This window comes from Leucopleurus acutus, assembly GCF_964270905.1.
Source record: "Leucopleurus acutus genome assembly, chromosome: 7".
Lineage (NCBI taxonomy): Eukaryota > Metazoa > Chordata > Mammalia > Artiodactyla > Delphinidae > Leucopleurus > Leucopleurus acutus.
This window is the reverse complement of record NC_139150.1, coordinates 33,540,715-33,562,419: the sequence shown is the minus strand read 5'-3', so window position 1 is coordinate 33,562,419 and position 21,705 is coordinate 33,540,715. Positions and strand designations below refer to the sequence as shown.

Genomic DNA, 21,705 nt, shown 5'->3' with positions numbered 1-21,705 from the left:
TGCTGCAGGGTTAGGGTTAGGGCAGCCTTACATGTGTGTCATTTTGCATCCATGTGAATACAGTCAATCCTCTTCGTTCATAGATTTTGTGTTTGTGAACTCGCCTACTTGCTAAAATTTATTTGTAACCCCAGAGTCAATACTCGTGGTGCTTTCACTGTCATTCGATAACACACACAGAGCATCAAAAATCTGAGTCGCTCTCCCAGCTGAGGTTGAACAAGGCTCTGCCTTCTTGTTTTACCTCTCATATTATAAATAAGTATCCTTATTGTGGTCTATGAAGTACCACGTTTTTCACATTTTTGTGCGTTGTGTTGGTGCTTTCGCTGTTTAAGATGGCTCCCAAGCCTAGTGCTGAAGTGCTATCCATTGTTCTCCTAAGCCGTGATGTGCCAGATGGAGAAAATGTGTGTTAGATGTGTTGTTCAAATATGAGTTACAGTGCTGTTGGCTATGAGTTCAGTGTCAGTGAATCAACAATGTTTATTAAACAAGGTGTCTTCCAGTAGAAACACACATAAAACAAAATTATGTATTGATCAGTTGATGAAAATGTCCACCTGGGAGATGCTTGCAGGAACCTAACCCTGTGTCTCCGCTAGGAATTCACAGTTCACAGGGACTTTGTAGAACACGATTACTGTGAGTAATGAGAGTTGACTGTATATCCTTAGGATAAATTCCCAAATTGGAGTTGCTGGGTCAGAACAATTTCTATTTCGGGCAGCAGTGTTTCGCCACCTGTTGCCTCCCACTCTCAGCAACTTTTTGATCTCTGATCTTTGTTAGTCTTATAGGTAAAAATGGTATTTCACTGCAAATTAATTTGCATTCCTTTAATGAGGAGGGAGACTGAGCATCTTTTCATAAACATAAGAACCACTTGTATTTCCTTTAATGAGAACTCTCTTTTGCCCATTTTTCTTTTGGTTTGTTGGTCTTTTTCTTATTAGCTTGTATATAGTTACATATACTTTGTATATAATTACATATAATTTCTTTTTATATAAGAGAATAAGCTTATTACCTGAGATAATATTTTTTGGCTTAGTTTGATTTTTTGACTGTACTTATGATGGCTTTCACATTGTTAACAAAATTTCTTTTGTATTTAAATTCATCAACTTTTTATTTATGGTTTCTCTGTTTTGAATCAAACTGAAAAGGTTTCCCTCCTGCTGAGATTACAAAAGAAATTCTCCTATGGTTTCTTCTAGTACATTCATGGTTTTTACTTTTTATATTTAAATCTTTTATCCATCTGGAATTTATTTTTGTGTAACTTGTGAGGTAAGGATCTAACTTTATTCTTTTCCAGATGGCTGCCCATTTATCCCAATGAAATTTATTGAATAATTCATTTTTCTCCACTAATTTGAAATGCTCACCTTTACTAGATACTAAAATAATCAGGAATAATTTTTATTCTTTCAGTTTCCTTTTTACTTATCTGAATCTAGACATTTTTAAACAATCAACATCTAATATAAGAATTATATAGTAATTCTTTTGTAATAAGAATAAAACTAAAGATTTTTCATTGATTTAAACAAATTTTATAAAATTAATGAATATATGCTAATGACAAGATGCAAACAGTAGAGAAGTATATAAAATGAAACAAAAGAATCCCTTCTCACCCACTCTCCACACATATTGTCCCTTTCCCACAGGTGGATACTGTTAACAATCTGGTGTTTGTTCTACCAGACCTTTTGAAAAATGCACTTACACACACACACACACATATACACACATACATGTGTGTGCATATTGTATCATAATGCTTGTCTTCATACTGCTTTTCTCATTTAGAGATCTTTCCATATCTGTACAAAGAGATGCACCTTACTTTTTAATAACCGTATTATATGCCTTGTTTTGCTGTATCATAATTCATGAAACCACTCCAAATGATGAACATGTAAGTTAATTCCAGCTTTTCTCGCCTACAAGTAGTGTTATGATAAGCACTATGCATCTATACCTTTGACCCTGTGGGATTATTTCCAAGGGGAAGCCTCCCGCTAGGGGAATTGCTAGTCAAGGGGCTTAACATCAGACTTCTGGAGAGTGCCAGACCGACTTCCAAAACATTGCAGGAGAGTGTCCATTTCCATACGCGCTTATCAACACTGGTAATCTTTTTAAAATTTTGCCTAAATGTAGGCAAAAAATGGACTGTGTTATTTCCCAGGTGGTTGGTGGGATCGAATGTCATGTCATCTTACTGACCGTTCCTTTCCTGTACGTTGATGAGGTGTGTTTGAAACTGTAAAATGTTGGAAGAATTATGAGTACATTATTCACTAAGAACAATGTGCCCCCAGTCAGAACGCTGGGAATGCTGGCCATGTGGGGTACACATGGAACTGGAGCCCAAGGGACTGAGAAAAAGAAGCCCCGTGCATAGGTGGATCCCCAGGTGGGGCTCCAAACAAACACTGAACTGCACTCAGTAGATGTGGGTTCCAGATACTCCAGCTTGGCTTGTGTGACTTCAGACCTGCCCCACCCCCCTCTCTGAGCCTCAGTTTCTTCATCTGTAAAATGGACGGCTAGTGTCTCATACCCAGGGGTCCCACCTCCTCTTACCTGTGCTCTCAGTGAAGTTCCCCAGGTTGAGGATGTCATTGAGTTCTTGGTAGTGGTTCTGTTTAATGTAGGTGGTCTTTTCTGGCGTGTCCTGCAGCTGCATGGTGACCTCTTCCAAGTCTTTGTCCAGCTAGAAAACAAAGGCTCCCGCTGAGTCAGAGCCCCCGGCCCAGCCCCTGCCCTGGCCCCAGGTGGAAAACTGAGTTTTCCCAACTCACTAGTATAATCACAAATCTTTAAGAACTCCTTTCTTTCTGAGGATATCTTGAATCGGGCATTGCTGGACCCCAGAGCCTGGGCTAGGTGGGTAATAAACTCCTGTCAGATTCTGACAAACCGTATCTGTCTAGTTCATGTTCCTTTTGGTTCTTGCAGCCATAACGACGGTAGATGGGACTGCACGGCCATGATGTGGGGATGCTCTAGAGGGGACGTGGTGGGGAGCGGCAGCCCGGAAAGTCCCTGCACAGGGCTGAGGGACTCAAATGGGAGGAAGGGGCCCTGGCGACCAGTGCTGTGGGAGGTACCTCTGTGATCTTCATTCGCAGGCGATGGTTTTCTGACTGCAGGCCCTCTAGGCGGGACGTGCTTGCTTGGTTCACGCTGGTGACTGAGGTGGAGGTTTTAGAATCTTCTTTCTTCTGATTCTGAGTGAACTGGAATCGTCTGTTCTGAGTTGCTGCGTCTGGGTTTGTTCTCAGAGTGATGAGCTGAAAGGACAAAGGTGGGGCTGAAAAGAGGACCCTGGGGCCCTTCCTCCCATGCCCATCCAGCTGCTTCCAGCGGGTCCTGCGCTGGAGGCAACATGGGGCCCCAGGAACGACACAGGCTGGGAGTCTGGAGCCCTGGGCTCAGACTTGTTTCTGTCCCTCCTTTGTGTGTGCCCTTGGGCAGCCCCCTTCCCCTTGCAGAGTCTTGGTTTTCTTCCTTGCCACTAGATGTCTGGTCTCCTGATCCTGATTGCACCCGCATCCCAGCTATCCTGCAGAGGCCACCCAGGGCCCCTCAGGCCTGGCTCCAGCTGAGCCTCACTCTGCCTTAGCCCAGCTCCATGTAGAAAATAAACAGCTGTAGGTGACAGCTGTGAAGACAATGGGAGGAAAGTGAAGGCTTGTGCTTGTTAGAACCATGGCCACGGCCTCTGTCCACCAGGACCTATGGTTCAGAGGTGAGGGGCAGGGATGGAGGAAGGATCTTTACCAGGCCAGAGGCATTCAGGGCAGAGTGCTCACCATGGTGCTGGGGGGTGAGGATGGTGACGGTAAAGGAAGTCCAGGGGGAAGAAATGGCATATGCAAATGCAGGGAGGCCTAGGGCTCAGGGCACTTATAGAGAAGGGCAGTTGGATGGTGGACAGAGTTCTCTGGGGGAGACAAGGAGATCCAATGGTCCTGAAAGCCAGCCCAGTGTCGGGGACTTGATCCTGGAGCCAGGAAGGCAATGAGGAGCTATCAGGGGTGGTGACAAAGCAGAGTGACCCCGTCAGAGCTGGGCTTAGAATCATCTGGCATCTTTCACAGGGTGGAGAGGAAGTCAGAATGCAGGCAGAGAAGCTGTGGTGTGAGCCTGGAGCCTGGGAAAGTGTTGACTACTAAAGGAGGGAGTGTATGCCAGAGGTGTTCTAGAGCAGAGCTGACACTGCTTAGGGACTGACTGGGCGCCCAGGAGGCTGGAGGAGCCATGGGACCCCCAGTGATCTCTCCTCTCCCCTTTCTCTAAGGCAGACACTCCCTAACTTGGGTCAATGACTTCTCAACTGCCTCTGTTTCCTGCTGCTGCTTTTACTCTTGAGACCCACCAAGGTCAGGTTTTCCTCTACACAGATCAGCCTACTGCAGGGGTCAAGGCCTCTGATTCACCTGCCCACTGCTGGGTAGGATAATGTTTGGAAAATATCTCTCAGGTCAGCCCTTCAGACAAATGAAAAACATAAGTGGTTGTTAAAAATGGTTATTCCTTTTGACCCACTAATACTAATTCTGTGACTCTACCTTAAGGGAATAATTGGAAACAAGGAAAATGTATTATGTAGAAAAAAAAGTTCATTTATAATATAAAAAATCTTTAAACAACTGTAATGCTCACCAGTAAGGGATCAAGTGGTTGAGTAAATTATGGAACATCCCCTCAACAATGGTTATGAATGTGGGAAGATACAAAGGGCAAAAGTTAAGTCAAAAAGGCAAATTGCAAAGTGTGCTATAATTACAGCTATATCGGAAAAAGCATCAGTGCCCTAAACCATTAAAAAAGAGGCTGGAAGGAAACACATCAAAAATATTACCAGTAAAAAACCAAACCAAAATATTAACAGTGATTATTTTCAGGTGGCAGGACTGTGAGATTTCTGAAAAATCTGGTTTTTTGCTTTTCTGCATTTTCCAAACTTTCTGTGATGTGAATTGTGTTCATCATTTAAAAAAAAAAAAGTGTATAAAACTTGTAGAAAGTGAGAGAAACACAGCAATGCCCTTGTGATGGAGTCAGAGGCCAGACGCCAGGGTGGTGAGGGCGGGGGGATTGCTGGCACCTGCCCCGTACCTTTGGCACAAACACCAGGCAGAGGGTGATGGTGCTGCAGAAGATGATGACCAGGGCCACAATGCAGAACTGCACGTTAGGCTGGTCCCGGGTCAGGAAGGAGACGGCAGCCCCGATGATGCACATGATCCCCACGTTGTAGACGCTCATCCCAATGTACTTGCTGTCATTGAGTGCGGGGATGCTGACGTTTCGGGTCTCCCAAGCTAAGAAACAACCGAACAACTGGAACGGTGAACAGAAAAGGGAGACGGTCATTACCACGTGGCGGCATACACTCCCGTTCTGAGAAGCTACTGAACTAAGGGTTATTCTGTTCCTCCCCACTACTCTGAAGTGGGGGCTTGGGGGGAGGGAGGCTGGGGGTTTGCTGCTGGCCAGGTCTTGTGGATAATCTGTCTCCACAATCTGTCTCCACTTGTGGCCCTGGGTTGAGTCCTGCCAAGGAAATGCAGACTGGGGTGTTACACTGTCTAGTCCTCCTTCACCTCCACCACTGGTTCACACACAGACCCACAGGAGGCCACAGTGGGAAAGAACTTCAGACACAATCTCAACCATATGCCCTCCCTCTACAGAGAACCTGAAGGCCCAGAAGAGAGGAAGGGGCTTGCCCAAGGCCACAGAGCAATATGGTGGCAACAGTGGACTGTGTCTCTAGAAGTTAAGGCTAGTTTTTTTTCTGTTAAACCAGGCAGAGCCCCTGTGTCTGGGACCCCCCAATGCACATAGCCACCCAGAGTAGAGAGACTACATTTCCTAGCCATCCTTGAAGCTAGGTGTGGCATATGACTGGGTTCTAGACAATGCCATGTAGGTGGAAGTGGTGTGTACAAGTTCTGGGAAGTGTCTTTAGAGGAAAAGGCTGTTCCTCTTCCACCTTCCTAGCAGATGGAGTGGAATGTGATGGCTGGAGCTTGAGCAGCCATTTTAGATCATAAAGTCATCTTAGACCATGATGTGGAAGCTGTATGATGAAGATGAGGAAGACAAGATGCAAGGAACTCAGATTCTAGTAGCCTCCACACCAGCCCTTTTGCTTACCTGAGAAGGCAATTATCTTTTTAAAAAACTACTATTATTGTGGGTTTTCTGTCACTTGCAACTCTACTGCTAACCAATACATTTCCAACAGAAATGAATAGGGTAGAAGTCAAATGTGATGTAAAGTAGGGTGTTGAGGGTTTAGCTATCATGTGTTGTCTGAGGGGAAGGCAGGCTGCAGAGAAAGTGCAGATGGAATGCTGGGTAGAATGGTGGTGTGGGCAGGAGGGAGAGCTGACCACAGCTGCTGACTGCTGCAGGGGCTTCGGCTGTGGTCCAGCCCCTCCAGGAGGCTGTCCTGCAAAGGCTTCCTTTCCCTCTGGCCTTATCTCTGAAGTCTGGGGCATCCAACACCTGCATGAACCATGTAACATCATCCCAAGGGCCTACACTATCTCACAGGGCTTCTGTCCAGATGAAATGAGAGGATGGATGTGAAAGCATGTTGTAAACTGTTATATCCATTATAAGAGTAAGTTAATTATTTTGTAATTGGTATTTTTTACAACCATAGTTGTTTTTCTCTCCTTTAAGTGTGTTATCTCACAGACTGATTTATTATTATTTTCAATTCCAATTAAAATAGGAACCAGAAGCCCAGGAAGCAGATACTGGGTGAGGGATGGAAACCACGCTGTTGAAAGTTTGCTTCGTGCTGGTTCCTTCATGTGCGGTGCCTTCAATCCTACAGCTGGGTGTGGCTTTCCACATCCTGGAGGGGAAGAAGCAGAGGCTAGGCAAGGCCAAATGGCCTGCCTGGGGTCCCTTGGCGATGTGCGTCAGAGCTGGATGGGTGCTCCAGATGCCTGCTCTCACACGGGCTCTGTGTGCCTCCTCTCTGCCACAGAGGCCGATCGCGGCTTCACTTCACTGTGGAAGGATCTGAGGAGGGTGCAGTTGCAGGCATGGTTTGCACAGGATGTGAAGAGAAGATTCAGGGGTCAACCCAGAATAAGGTCGGGTGGGACTGCCCTTTCAAGTTCTTCCTAACTGAAATTCCACAGTCGTGTGAGGTGGGCTTGGTATGTGATCTTTGTATAACAGATGCATGGAGTGGAAAGAGTATTGGGTTTGGAAATTGGAGGTTACCAGGCGGCCTTTGGCAAATCATTTAACTTGTCTGAGCCTGATTTCCCCCATCTCCAAATGGAGATGATTCCACTCATCTCTCACAGGATGTGAATGTGCACTGGGTACCAACAGACTGCTGTCAGGGAGCAGGACAGTAGCAGCTGGGAGGCACACTCACAGTGAAATGGGGACATTATTTGTACCTATCTCATGTGATGGTTGTGGGATTGAAATGACACGTGCCAGGCACCGAGACTGGCAAAGAGCCAGTGCTTAGTCCTGGGGGCTCTGTTTATTTTTATGTTGATGGAGGCGCTTAGGAGAGAGAGCTCTGGCAGAGAAGCATTTCCCCCACTCTGCCTCCCGCTCTGCACCTACCATGAGAAGCCCCTTATAGGCATAGACGATGCCAAGCCAGATGGTCATGTGGGTGTTCTCACAGTGCTCTAGGAGAGGGCGGATGGAGATGTCCCGTCCTGCCGGGTCCGGCTGTGCGAAGAGAAAACAGAAACCCAGGGATGGCACTGGGCACCCTCCCAGCAGCCAGGTCCCTGTTTCATAGCCCTTTTCCCTCCCATGAGCCACAGCCAGTGCTACCATCCAGGAGGCCTTTTGGACCCCATCTCTGTGTTCCATGGGACTCGGGCCTCAACCAGCGTTGACTGCCTTCTGTTTGTTGGTCGTGATTCAGCTCTGACCTTCAGTTATCGGAGTTCTTCATGCATTTCCAGCTTGAGTCAGAGCTCAGGAGTAGGGACTGGGTCACTTCTGTGCCCCTAGTACCTAGCACAAGACCTGGCCCAGAGCAGGCATCTTTCTATAACATTTGTTAAAAGAGTAAGGGTGAGAATGAAGCACAAAGTTAGGTGTGGAGGCCTTCAGGTGTCTCTGGAATTAACTCAGGTAGTTGGGAGATAGTGTCTACTGGCTATACCAAGCACGGGGCCTGCCAAACCCTATAAGGAAGGAGATCTTCTTGCCCACCACCTCCATGGAGGGAGCAGTGGTGGCAGCTGTGTTATGTACCACATGATGCACTCTGGGCCAGAGTTGATTGGACAAGGGGTGGGCATCTGACCTTAGGTAGCCAATCTGAGGCTTGTCAGGGACCTATGAGGTTTCCTAGTGCAAAGTGCTCTTCCCAAAGAGGGGTGGTGGAGAGGATCCAACCCAAGCACAGTTCTCTCTCTCAGGAATTTGAACTGAGAAACTCCAGGAGAGAATCAGCCAGATGGTGGCAAGAGGAGAAAAAGACAACAAGGGAGTGAAAAAATATATACTGTAGGTATATATATATATGTATTTTGGCGGTACGTGGGTCTCTCACTGTTGTGGCCTCTCCCATTGCGGAGCACAGGCTCCAGACGCGCAGGCTCAGCGGCCGTGGCTCACGGGCCCAGCTGCTCCACGGCATGCGGGATCCTCCCGGACCAGGACACAAACCCGCGTCCCCTGCATTGTCAGGCGGACTCTCAACCACTGCGCCACCAGGGAAGCCCGGTATATTTTTTTAATGAACTATTTGCGAGTAAGTTGCAGACATCCTGGCCCTTCTTCACCCCTAAATATCTAGCATGTTTTTCCTAAGAACAGGAGATTCTCTTATATAACCACGTATACCTACCAAATTCAGGAAATTTAACATTGATACAGTATATTATCTAATACACTACCTATTTTTAAATTTTGCTAATTGGCCCAATAACGTCCTTTAAGGACCCAATCCAGGACCATGCGTTGCATTTACTTAGCATGTCTGTAGTCAGCCTTGGAATCAGCCCTTCCTCCTTCAATCTCAAGACCTCACCAAGCCCAGAAATAAACCCACACACCTACAGTCAATTAATCTTTTTTTTTATATATAGTTTACTTACAGTACTATATTAGTCTCAGGTGTACAACATAGTGATCTTATATATATATATATTTTTTACATCTTTACAGGAGTATAATTGCTTCACAATGGTGTGTTAGCCTCTGCTCTATAACAAAGTGAATCAGTCATACATGTACATATGCTCCCACATCTCTTCCCTCTTGCGTCTCCCTCCCTCCCTCCCACCCTCCCCCAGTCAATTAATCTTTGACAAAGGAGGCAAGAATATAAAATGGGAAAAAGTCTCTTCAGCAAGTGGTGCTGTGAAAGTTGGACAGCCCGCATGTAAATCAATAAAGTTAGAACACACCCTCACACCATGCACACACAAAAAAACTCAAAATGGCTTAAGATTTAAACGTTAGACATGACACTATAAACCTCCTAGAAGAGAACATAGACAAAACATTCTCTGCCATAAATCATACCAGTGTTTTCTTAGGTCAGTCTCCCAAAGCAGTAGAAATAAAAATAAATGGGACCTAATTAAACTTAAAAGCTTTTGCATAGCAAAGGAAACCATTAAAAAAACAAAAAGAGGGACTTCCCTGGTGGCACAGTGGTTAAGAATCCACCTGCCAATGCAGGGGACATGGGTTTGAGCCCTGGTCCGGGAAGATCCCACATGCCGTGGAACAACTAATCCCGTGCGCCACAACTACTGAGCCTGCACTCTAGAGCCGGTGAGCCACAGCTACTGAAGCCCGCGTGCCTAGAGCCCGTGCTCTGAAACAAGAGAAGCCACTGCGGTGAGAGGCCCGTGCGCTGCAACAAGAGTATCCCTGCTCGCTGCAACTAGAGAAAGCCTGTGTGCAGCAACGAAGACCCAATGCAGCCAAAAATTAATTAATTAATTTTTAAAAACACAACAAACAAAAAAACCCCCGAAAAGATAGGGACTTCTGTGGTGGTCCAGTGGTTAAGACTCCGTGCTTCCACTGCAGGGGACGCGGGTTCAATCCCTGGTCAGAGAACCAAGATCCTGCATGCTGCTGGGTGGGGATGGGGGGACCAAAAAGACAACCTATGGACTGGGAGAAGGTATTTGCAAATGATGTGACTGACAAGGGCTTAATCTCCAAAATATACAAACAGCTCATACAACTCAACAACAAAAAAAACCCTATCCAAAAATGGGCAGAAGACCTAAACAGACATTCACCAAAGAAGACATACAGATGGCCAATAGGCACGTGAAAAGATGCTCAACATCACTAATTATTAGAGAAATGCAAATCAAAACTACAGTGAGGTGCCACCTCACACCGATCAGTATGGCCATCACTAAAATGTCTAGGGGCTTCCCTGGTGGCGCAGTGGTTAAGAATCTGCCAATGCAGGGGACACGAGTTCGAGCCCTGGTCTGGGAAGATCCCACATGCCTCAGAGCAACTAAGCCCGTGCGCCTAGAGCCCATGCTCTGCAACACGAGAAGCCACTGCAATGAGAAGCCTGCGCACAGCAACGAAGCGTAGCCCCCACTCACTGCAACTAGAGAAAGCCTGCGTGCAGCAACAAAGACCCACCTAAGCCAAAGATGAAAAAAAAAAAAAAGTCTACAAGTAACATATGCTGGAGAGGGTGTGGAGAAAAGGGAACCCTCCTACACTGCTTGTGGCAATGTCAGTTGGTGCAGCCACTATGGAAAAGAGTATGGAGGTTACTCAGAAAACTAAAAATAGAATTACCATATGATCCAGCAGTCCCACTCCTGGGCATATACCCGGACAAAACTATAATTCAAAGATACATGCACCCCTATGTTCATAGCAGCACTATTTACAATAGGCAAAACATGGAAACATCCTAAATGTCCATTGACAGATGAATGGATAAAGAAGATGTAGTACATATATACAATGGAATACTACTCAGCCATAAAAAAGAATGAAATAGTGCCATTTGCAGCAACATGGATGCAACTAGAGATTATCATACTAAGTGAAGGAAGTCAGAAAGGGAAAGACAAATACCACATGATATCACTTATATGTGGATCTAAAATATGACACAAATGAACTTATGTATGAAACAGAAATAGACACACAGACATAGAGATCAGACTTGGGGTTGCCAAGGGGAAGGGAGGGAGGGAGAGGGATGGACTAGGAGTTTGGGGTTGGTAGATGCAAACTATTACATTTAGAATGGATAAGAACAAGGTCCTACTGTATAGCACAGGGAACCATATCCAATCTCCTGGGATAAACCACAATGGAAAATATAAAAAATATAAAAATTAAAAATATTTTTAAAATGCATGTGTATGTGTGTATAACTGAGTCACTTTGCTGCACAGCAGAGATGGGCATAACATGGTAAATCAACTACACTTCAATTAAAAAAAAAAAGACCTCAGCCTACTTCAGTCTGTTATGTCATTGATATTTCAGGCCATTTATTCTGTAGAATGTCCTTCAGTTTGGGTTTGTCTGAATGTGTTTTCATGACTGAATTCAGGTTATGTATTCTTGGCAGGAATTCTATGTAAGTGATGTTCTCACCTACTCAGTGTTTCACATCAGGGGCATTTGATGGCACTTTGTCCCATTATTGGTGATGTTTTTGATCATCTGGTTGAGGTGATGTCAGCCAGATCTCTCCACTTCAAACGTACCAGTTCCCTCTTGTAATTAATAAATAATCTGTGGGAGATACTTTGAGACTGTGTGGGTATCCTGTTCCCCCACAAACATTAACTCAGTGCTTGCAGCTTCCATTGATGATTCCTATCTGAGTCATATTACTTTGGTGGCTGCAAAATGGTGATTTTCTAACTAACATTCCATTTAAATACTTAGCAATATATTGTAAACAAGATCTTTCCTCTCACTCATTTATGTATATCAGTATAGACTTATGGGATCCTTTTAGATTCAGTGTCTTATAATCCATTACTACTACTATTCATTTTGTTCAAAATTTTCCAGATTTGGCTAGTAGGAAACCCCCTCATGCTGTCTCCTCTGTGTTTTTTCAACATGCATGTCCCCATAATTTTATTTTATTTTATTTTACTTTTTACATCTTTATTGGAGTATAATTGCTTTACAATCGTGTGTTAGTTTCTGCTTTATAACAAAGTGAATCAGTTATACATATACATATGTTCCCATATCTCTTCCCTCTTGCGTCTCCCTCCCTCCCATAATTTGTTTGAGCACTTTTCTACCTCTTGGCACAAGAGGTTCCAGGCTCTCCTTGTATCTTCCTTGCCCTAGTCTTGGAATCAGCCATTTCTCTGAGGAGTCCTGGTTCTTTGTAGCAGAGAATAGTATTTAGAAACCGAAATCTGGGCACTGATGTGCTCACTGTTCCTAGGGTACCATTACTTCTAGGCCCCTTTACCTATCTATCTATCTACCCATCCATCTACCATCATTCTATCTCTTTATCATCTATCTATAGATATAAATAAAACCCAACACCACAGTGTTCTTGCTTGCTCTCCCCCATTCCATATTTGCATCTTTATTCTCTTACAGTGAGATCCCTGGTTTCTAACATCAAGGTATTCACTCATTTTCTCAATTCTATAATAGACACAAAATAGTTTCAAAATTGCTACATCCATACACTACCAACAACAAATTTACTAAGTTGAAGATGTCCTTGCAAATCTGTCTTTAGCACAGATCCCACTGAGGGTATCTCATCAAAGAACTGTTCTGGATGTTGCCTCTTAAGGCCCAGGGTAAAGCCACACTCCTGAGGGTAAGGGGTAGGCATGCCCAGGGTCAGTCACTAGGAAGAAGGGGCACATTGGTGGGATCCAGGGATGTGAAAGGCAGGCCTTAAGCACATGGGGGATGGAAACCCTATTTCTCTTAGCCCTGCTCACTAGGCCTGACCTTCAAGGCATGCCATTGCCTGGGTACCTGTGAGTTGGGGAAAGATGGTGCTCCCATATGGATACAGGAGGGGCTGGGAGGGGTGGAGCCGGAGGGCTCAGGCCGTTTTATGACTAGATCATCCAGTTGCATGCTCGCTCAGGCTTGATTTCCCTTTCTTTGTCCCAAGCCACAGAAAGCCTTAGGTTAGCCTCTTTGGTTCCATGATCGTTGAGTACACACACAGGCTGGAGTGCTACAGGGCCCTCTGCAGTGGTGGCAGTGGGTATTTGTGAGAGACACCCCAGGGAAAGGTGATCCCCAGGAACCATAGAGTTGCCAGGGCTAGAGATTTCCCCTCCACTGCTACTGACCCAGGAGCTGAGCTGGATTCTAAGAGTGGTGGGGGTTTCCTGATGTCCTTTCATTGTGTAATTGAGGAGACTGAGAAAGGACTTGGTCCCAAGGTCAACAGTGACTTAGTGGCGTAACTTGGTTTTCTCCAATGTCTGACAACTAAGCAGACCTCAGAACGCAGTAGCACAGGCCCGTTACGGCCATGCACGAACAGCAAATCCATTAATGATGATAGTGTCTGTTGTTCTACAATGAAAGGCAGTCATTTATGATGAACTCTTATATTCTCTTTGTAGAGAGGACTGATTCTGTCATACCCCATTGTTCAATGTAATGAAAACTCTGTTCATGGGAAGCTAACAATGATTGCCTGGCTTATATACCTCCAGTGACAGAGTCCCCTCCCTCCCACTCTCGGTGAGATGGTTGCAGTTTTTCTTTTATTGAACCAGAACCTTCTCCTCTTATACGTCCACCATTGATCCTCGTCTTTCCTCCGGGGATCCTCAGAATGGTATCAAATTCTCTCCTTAAGTCTGCACACTCTTCCTCCTGAGGGGAAGATCTGTAGTGAAGGTACATATCACCTCCCCCCACAAGTCGACCTGGTCCTCCTGAACTGCTCGAGTTTACTATTGATCTGAAAACCTAGAATTGAGCTCAACACTTCAGGTGGTACTAAGCACCCTTGCTTCAGATCTCCTTGCCTTTCTAAATAACTGCCTTTCTTTGGTGATTCATATGTTCCTTACGGTTGATTAAGACCCCATAGGTAGTTTTCGTGGAACTGCTGCTAGCTCTGTCTTCTCGCTTCTGCAGCTGCCTTCCAGCCTGGTTACCTTTTACCTCATTCGTAGCCCTCTCCTCCTCATAACCTCCATCCTGGTCTTCTCTGACCTCTTCGAATCCTGAAATCCCAATTCTTATATCTGGTCTTTCAGTACCCCATTTATCTCGTTAAGCTTAAGCACAGCCTCGCCTGCAGACGTGGAAGGGCAGCAAAAAAACAAGGGCCTGCCCAGAGTTCAGAGAAGTCATGATCCCAAGGGTGAGCAGAGATGCTTCTACTCCATCTCCCAGTACATAGGCACTGATCCGGAAACAAGCCATAAAAACCTCCCAGTCATCAACGTCACTTTCACACAGCCCCAGGGCTGTGAACACTGGACACAGAGTGGCAGTGATTCAGGTGGTTTTATGAGTGATGAAGTTTATGTACTCATGAGGCTGGGGGATGGGGAGTCTGAATAAAGTCAAATGAGCCCTGCATTGAATCTCAAAGCAAACTGTAAGAGCCATGCCTTTTCTTGTATGATCCATTGTGCCTGGGACTGGAGTTCAGAGTGCTCTGAGCAGTCACACCCATGGGGAGAGATGCCTGACCAGGCAATGGGAGAGGGCCGGAAACCTGAGCCCTTACTTGGCGTCGTTGTCATGCACCAGAGGACCACTAGAGGGCACCAAAGAACCGTGTGGAGGGCCCACCCGGCAGCTGTGGATCACCCTCTGCTGGGGACACAGAGCTGCTTCTGTGGCTCCGTGGGGCTGCAAGTGTCGAAGCCGTCAGCAGCATCCTGTGCTACTCTAGAAGGCACTCACTGGCCTTAAATGAGGCCAGACTTTAGGCACTTTGGAGGACCACCACCCCGCCCCCCACCCAGGGCAGCAGGTGAAGCAGAGTAGGGGGGAGGTGTGGGGAGCTGCTGGGGAAGGAGGGGCCAGAGGGCCCAGGCTGTACCTGGCCATGGCACTCCCCCTGTTCCTAGTGTGGGCTGGCCACACAGCCCGGCGCCAGTGAGCACAAGGCACTGACCCCTGCAGATGCCATGCCGGGATCTGACAGGGCCTGAGCCAGGATTTTAGGCCCAGTTCTCTGTGCAGTTGTGGACTACAGCATTTCCACTGGCCTAAGAATGTTTCCCTTGCCCTGGATAACTGGCTTACAAGAACTTTCAGCTTGCTTTTTTCTCTTCTTTATTTTCCTTCCTTATTTGTTGCTCACTTGGGCAATTACCTAAGTAATCATTCATTCATTCCATAACTATCAAGCACTACCATCTGCCAGGTACTGTTCTGGGCATGGGGAAGGCAGCAATAACCAGGGCTGACAAGAGCCCTGTCCTCATGGGTCTTCCATCCTAGTAAGATCAGGACGGCTCCATGAGAGATGACCTCAGAGGGGGAATGGGCTGGCCTCAGCAAGTAACAGCCACCCTAAGAACACCAAGAGCTGCCTTGTCATGAGTGACAATAATGTGCTAGTTGCAAAGCTGTGAGCTCTACACACGTTATCTTGTTGAAGCCTCATAAGAATCTAACAAGGTTGGACTTCCCTGGCGGCACAGTGGTTAAGAATCCGCCTGCCAGTGCAGATGACACGGGTTCAAGCCCTGGTCCAGGAAGATCCCACATGCCGCGGAGCAAGTAAGCCCATGCGCCACAACTACTGAGCCTGCGCTCTACAGCCTGAGAGCCACAACTACTGAGCCCACGTGTTGCAACTACTGAAGCCTGCGTACCTAGAGCCCATGCTTCACAACTAGAGAAGCCACCACAATGGGAAGCCCGCGCACTGCAACGAAGAGTAGCCCCCGCTTGCCGCAACTAGAGAAAGCCTGCATGCAGCAACGAAGACCCAATGCAGCCAAAAATGAGAAAAAAAAAAAGAATCTATCAAGGTGTTAACCTCATTTTACAGATGAGGAAACTAAGGCACAGAGAAGTTAAGTAACTTGCCCTAAATCTCCAGCTAGTGTCAGAGCTGAGATTTGTTTGATTCCCAAACCAGTGTTCATTCCTTCCTCACCACATGCATCCCCCAACTGCCCTGCTTCATATTCCAAGGAGACAGTGGGTATAATACCTGCTCTGTATATTGTGAGGTGCTGCTCATGGGAGGAATGACTTAATTGCTAAACAGTCAATAGAGGCCTCCCTGAAGCCCCCAGAGCTCTGCAAAGGCTATGCTTTGGTGCTGCATGAAATCAAGCTGTCTGCAATGGCCGGAGGCTGCAAGTACTCACACCTGACTCCTGGTCTAGCTGCTGCTCAGCGGGAGGCAGGCAGACGCTGCCCGGGAAAGCCTCCCCCATCTGTGCAGCGAAAGGGGAGCAGCTGGCCTGAGAGTCCCTCCGCATGATGCAACTATTCACAGTGTAGGTCAGTTGCCCCTACAAACATCCGGCTTTGTCAGGCGGCACAAATGGACCAGCAAGGGTCTGGGCATGGCTTGAAACATTGAGGCCTGAAAGGTCAAAGGGCTGGGTCCTGTTATAGACTTACTGGGTGACCTTGGGCAAGTCCTCGCCCTTTTGTTGACTTCAGTTTCCCATCTGCAAATGAGCCTATGAGTTAATTTACAGTATAGTTAATGTAAGCCTGAATAACTGAGGGATGACTATATTTGTCTTACATTTCACGACTGTATTTATCCTGCATTCAGTCATTCAGAATTGACTTGATCAGTATTGCTCATGTGCCTGCTGTGTGCCGTGCACTGTGCTTGATGCTGGGGTCCGGGTGTATAAGACCCGTAGGATGCTTGTCATCCTGGAGCGTGCATTCCAGTGGAGGGCACAGGAGGTTGACAAACCATACGGCACAGCTACGAGTAGAGGGGGTGATAAGTGTTCCTAAAGAGAACAACAAGGCATTCTGAGGGCTACTAGCCAGAGGACCTACTTCAGACCAGGTAGTCTGGGAAGGCTCTTCTGAAGTGGCGACATTAATCTGGGACCTGAATGGTGGGAAGACGAGCCATGTGAAAACCTCGGGGGAGAGCATTCCTAGGAGAGGGAACAGCAACCAGGCAGGACCTGAAATGGCAAAGACTTTGGCATATTTTAGGAACCAAAAGGAGGCCAGTGTGGCTGGAGTGCAATAAGTGAGGGGGCCAGCGCTGCTCCTCACTCCATAATCTGCACACAAACCACCTGGGGGGCTTGTTAAAATGCAGATGGGTCAATAGGGCTGGGTGGGCCCCGGGATGCTGTATTTCTAAGCAGCTCCTAGGGGATGCTTGATGCTGCTGGTCCACGGACTGCCCTTTGGACAGCAGGGCCTTAAAGGATCTTAAGCAATAGGGTGACATTTGGTCCTCAGCTTAGCAGATCTCTGGTTAAGAATGCAGACTCCTTGAAAAGGGAACCCTCCTACATTGTTGGTGGGAATGTAAGTTGGTGCAGCCACTGTGGAAAACAGTATGGAGGTTCCTCAGAAAACTAAAAATAGAATTACTATATGATCCAGCAATCCCACTCCTGGGCATATATATATACCTGGATAAAACTATAATTCAAAAAGAAACATGCATCCCTATGTTCATAGCAGCACTATTCAAGTAGCCAAAACATGGAAACAACCTAAATGTCCACCAACAGATGAATGGGTAAAGAAGATGTGGTACATATATACAATGGAATACTACTCAGCTATAAAAAAGAATGAAATAATGCCATTTGCAGCAACATGGATGCAACTAGAGATCATCATACCAAATGAAGTCAGAAAGAGAAAAGACAGATACCATATGATATTGCTTAGATGTAGAATCTAAAATATGGCAGAAATGAACCTATCTATAAAACAAAAACAGACTCAGACATAGAGAACAGACTGGTGGTTGCCTAGGGGGTGGGGGAGGGATGGAGTGGGAGGTTGGGGTCAGCAGATGTGAGCTTTTATGTATAGGATGGATAAACTACAAGGTCCTACTGTATAGCACAGAGAACTATATTCAATATCCTATGATAAACCGTAATGGAAAAGGATATTAAAAAAAAGAATGTATATATACGTATAACTGACTCACTTTGCTGTAGAGCAGTAATTAACACAATATTGTAAATCAACTATACTTCAATAAATAAAAAAGAATGTAGACTCCTTTTGTCATTTGCACGCCTCTGACACAGAGTGACAGCTAAGCACAAGGACAGACTTGACACAGCGTGTCTGTGTGTTCAGACCCTGAGTGGGGAGGGTGAGGAGTCCGGTGGTGGGCAGGAAGGGTGCCACGAGCTTCCCCTGTGATCACGGGGCTCTTGGCTCTGGTCCCTCGGACCTCTTAGGCTGCCACTGCTGTGGGTAGCTCAGGTTCCCAAGCACCACCTGGCTAGTGCTTCTTTGAAGGAGGGGGTGTCTTCCACCTTCTGACCAGCTCCCAGAAGCTGGCTTTCTCCCTCTTTTTTTTTAAATTTCAAAGCTGATTTTTGAACTAGCTGGTAGAATTGGTAGATTTTTCTACTGGGGGTGAGTATATGTGTGTATATAAATGTGAGTTTGAGTGTGTGTGGTACGGAGAGGAGGGAGGATGTCTGACCTCTCTGGGCTGCATTTCAGAGTCTTGAGATGCTTCTCTTTTCCTGGGAAGGCATGTGAGTCAACACTGCCTCTTTTTGGGGGGAAGATGGGGGGTGGTCCCATCAAGGAAACCTGGCAGGGAGAGAAAGGCCCCTGGGTTCAGATCCCAAGTCCATCACTTGCCGGCTGTGTGACTTTGAACACATCTCTAAGCCTTTCCGAGCCAAGATTTCCTCACCTGCAACCTCCCAGGTTTGGCAAGATGATCAGAAGAGGTGACTAGTGAGTTCAGCAGGCTCCTGAGACTGGAAGGCCCACTCTTTATATGTGAACCATCATCGTTATCTCCCCGCGCAGGAAGTCACAGAGCCCTGGAGCTGGGAGGACCTTCCGGATCCCTCCGGGCTGGCTGCTTATCTCCACAGCAGCAGCTCCACATCTCCAGGCAGCCAAGCTCTAAGCTGTCACTTCAGGGTAAGATTTTCTTGTTAGACTGTTTGATTACGAGTTTGGGTGAATTTTTTTCAGAATCCCAAATCGGGAAGGGACCTGTGAGATCACCCACAAGGGTTTCTCTACGGGGGAACTTCCGGCAGCTATTTTCTTTGGAGGGCGTGTGATTCTCTGTTGTGAGGGACTGTCCTGTTCAGTGCAGGGCACTCAGAACCCCTGGCGCCTGGGCACTAAATGCCAGGAATGCCCTCTAGTCACCGTGTCAGCCAAAGTCCCTCTCCCCTGGCTCCCCGCTTCTAAACACTAAGGGGATTATGCTCTAGTCCAGTTCCTCTTTTTACAGACAGAGAAACTGAGGCCCAGAAAAGGACTCATAGCAAGTGGGTGACTGATTAGAGACACAGACGCAGATGTCCTGACCTCGGTCCCATGCCCTGTGCGCTGGACCATGCTATGGGTTGTCACAGGGGGAGCCAGCCAACCTTTATCGGGACTTACCCTTCCCAGGTGCCAGACGTGGCCAAGTCAGCCCCCTGGAGCTGGCCTGAGGGCCAACCTCTGGCTTTTGGACTTATTCAATCTGCTGGTACTATGCACCCTTGCTCAGGTGTACTGGGGCAGCTTCTAGAACAGCAGGCATGGGGCCCAGAGCCGCTCACCCTGTCCACACTGGCCACATCCCTCACGGAGTCCCGCTTGGCAGAGGGGAGATGAGGTAGGGGAGGTGGCTGGAGCCTGGCTGAGGAGGGCAAGGAGCCCGGGCTCAGCATTAGGATGCCAGTGGGCCAGCACTGGTCCTGTTCAGAGAGACATCCTGAGTTTGACCTTGGAATCTGGCAGGAAATTCTGTGGCTGTGTAAGGGTCATAGCTGGGGTGAGGATTGTCTTGGGGAAGTTAAGGGCTGACAAGTGCAATAATAGGCCCTAACATTCTAGCCCTTTGCAGCTCATAAATGCATTCATACTAGGATCTCTCTTTGATTTTGACCTTAGAAGCCAGGAATTTTATACCCATGTTACAGGTGAGGAAACTGAGGCTCAGAGAGGACAAGAGATTTGCTTAAGGCGACACAGCAAGTCAGAGGCAAAGCTAAGCCAGACCTCTTTCCTGCAAAGCAGGTGGGGGCATCTCCGCTTCTGTGGCTTGGCTCTGTTCCCCTCCCCATGGAGGTGGGCCTTCAGGGGTGCCCCTGCTCTCCGTGGGCCTATGTCTGAGGCTTCTGGGGGCAAGACTGGAGCAGGAAGAGCTCCTGGGGATCTGCCGCTGAACCCGAAGCCAGAAGGTGCTTGCTCATGGGGGGGCTTCCACAAGGCACACTGTGAATGGGTGACGGCACTGCTGCCTCCCAGGCGTCAGCTGTGTGGTCTACACCGCCTGCCTGGCACGAGGCGGGGGCGTCATGCACCGCTCAGCGAGCCTGACCCGCGCTGAGCAATGAGAGACGACCAGGGCCCGAACAGGCACTTCCCCAATGAAACGATGGCCCGGCGACTGGGGACAGGGAGGCGGCTCCGCACTCCTCAACAGACAGTCACCAGGGAACGGCTGGGCACCAGGGTGGGGAGTCTTCCCTCGGCTCTAGAGCAGAGAGAAACTCGTGCCCCTCGGGTAGTGTGCAGGGCCAAAGGTGTGTTACTTCACCTATACGGTGTTTTAACGTTTTTAGACTTCACAGGTAGTAGTTAAACCTCAGGTGATTCCACATGAACACCCAGATTTCTGGCTTCTTTTGGAAATGAGACACTCGGCAGCACAGGGCCTGTCTGTGTGCGTCACTGCTCGTGAGCCGGGCGTGTCTGCCACCCTCCCTCATCTGGGCCGCCTGGCCAGCACAGCTCCAGTCCTTGTTCCAGAGTCAAGCGAATGCTTGGAAGGCGTTTTAATTCTAAGGATGTTTCTGAAGTCAGTGTGACAACTGTTCTTCAGTTGGTAAAAGAATTGGAGAGAGAGAGGTGATTGAAAGCAGTTGATGTGGGTGAGGACAGCTGTACTTCAGTGTTGGAGAAATCACTGCTGTCTTAGCAGCTGATGAGAATTTCCCTCGGGGGAGCCGCGAGTTTTGTGGAAAGCGCCAGCTCTGGGAAGGTGAGTGCCATGGGCACCAAGTGTTCAGAGGAGGCCAAATCCACCCCGGGAGCCAAGACAGATTTGGTTGCTTCTGAGAGGGGAGTAAGGAGGAGGGAAGCTGGCTGGGCCGCATGTTCCTTCCCCGCAGACTTCTGCACCTTCAGGAAGTTCTACTAAAATTCAGGGCATGTTTGATGGGTGAGAGGGAAACGCTGGTGAACCTGGCAAAGGGCCTGAGACTTGCCCTGAGGTGCTGTGGGTAGAAGAGAGACTGCATCTATGAACCAGGAGCTGGACTGTGCCTAAATCTCTAGCAGGCTCGCGATGTCCTCAGACCTCCCCGCCTTGGGGGTTGAGGCAGTTCTTCCCGAATCTCAAGGCCCACAAGGGCCCAGCCAACACTGGAATATGTAGAAATGTGGGTTAACTATTCCTGTGATCACCTGATTTTTGTAGAAGCAGCGTTACTGAGTAGAAAGGTCTGTGGGCCAACCATGGGCAGGCAAGCCCCTTCCCTCTGAGTGCCAACATCTGGCGACTCTGCGGTGGCAACCCCAGACGGGAAG

The 21,705-nt window shown here is 47.5% G+C and overlaps 1 protein-coding gene across 1 annotated transcript in view; it reads right to left on the bottom strand.

Moving 5' to 3' along the window:
- The window catches only part of GABBR2 (gamma-aminobutyric acid type B receptor subunit 2), a gene marked incomplete at both ends in the record, with an annotated part of 366,596 nt that overhangs the window by 4,136 nt on the left and 340,755 nt on the right, over positions 1–21,705 (bottom strand). Inside the window, 4 exons of the mRNA XM_082842255.1 lie at positions 2,599–2,728; positions 3,126–3,308; positions 5,140–5,364; positions 7,633–7,743. Of these exons, the coding sequence (XP_082698381.1) occupies positions 2,599–2,728; positions 3,126–3,308; positions 5,140–5,364; positions 7,633–7,743 (649 nt within the window). The remainder of the gene's footprint in view (positions 1–2,598; positions 2,729–3,125; positions 3,309–5,139; positions 5,365–7,632; positions 7,744–21,705) is intronic.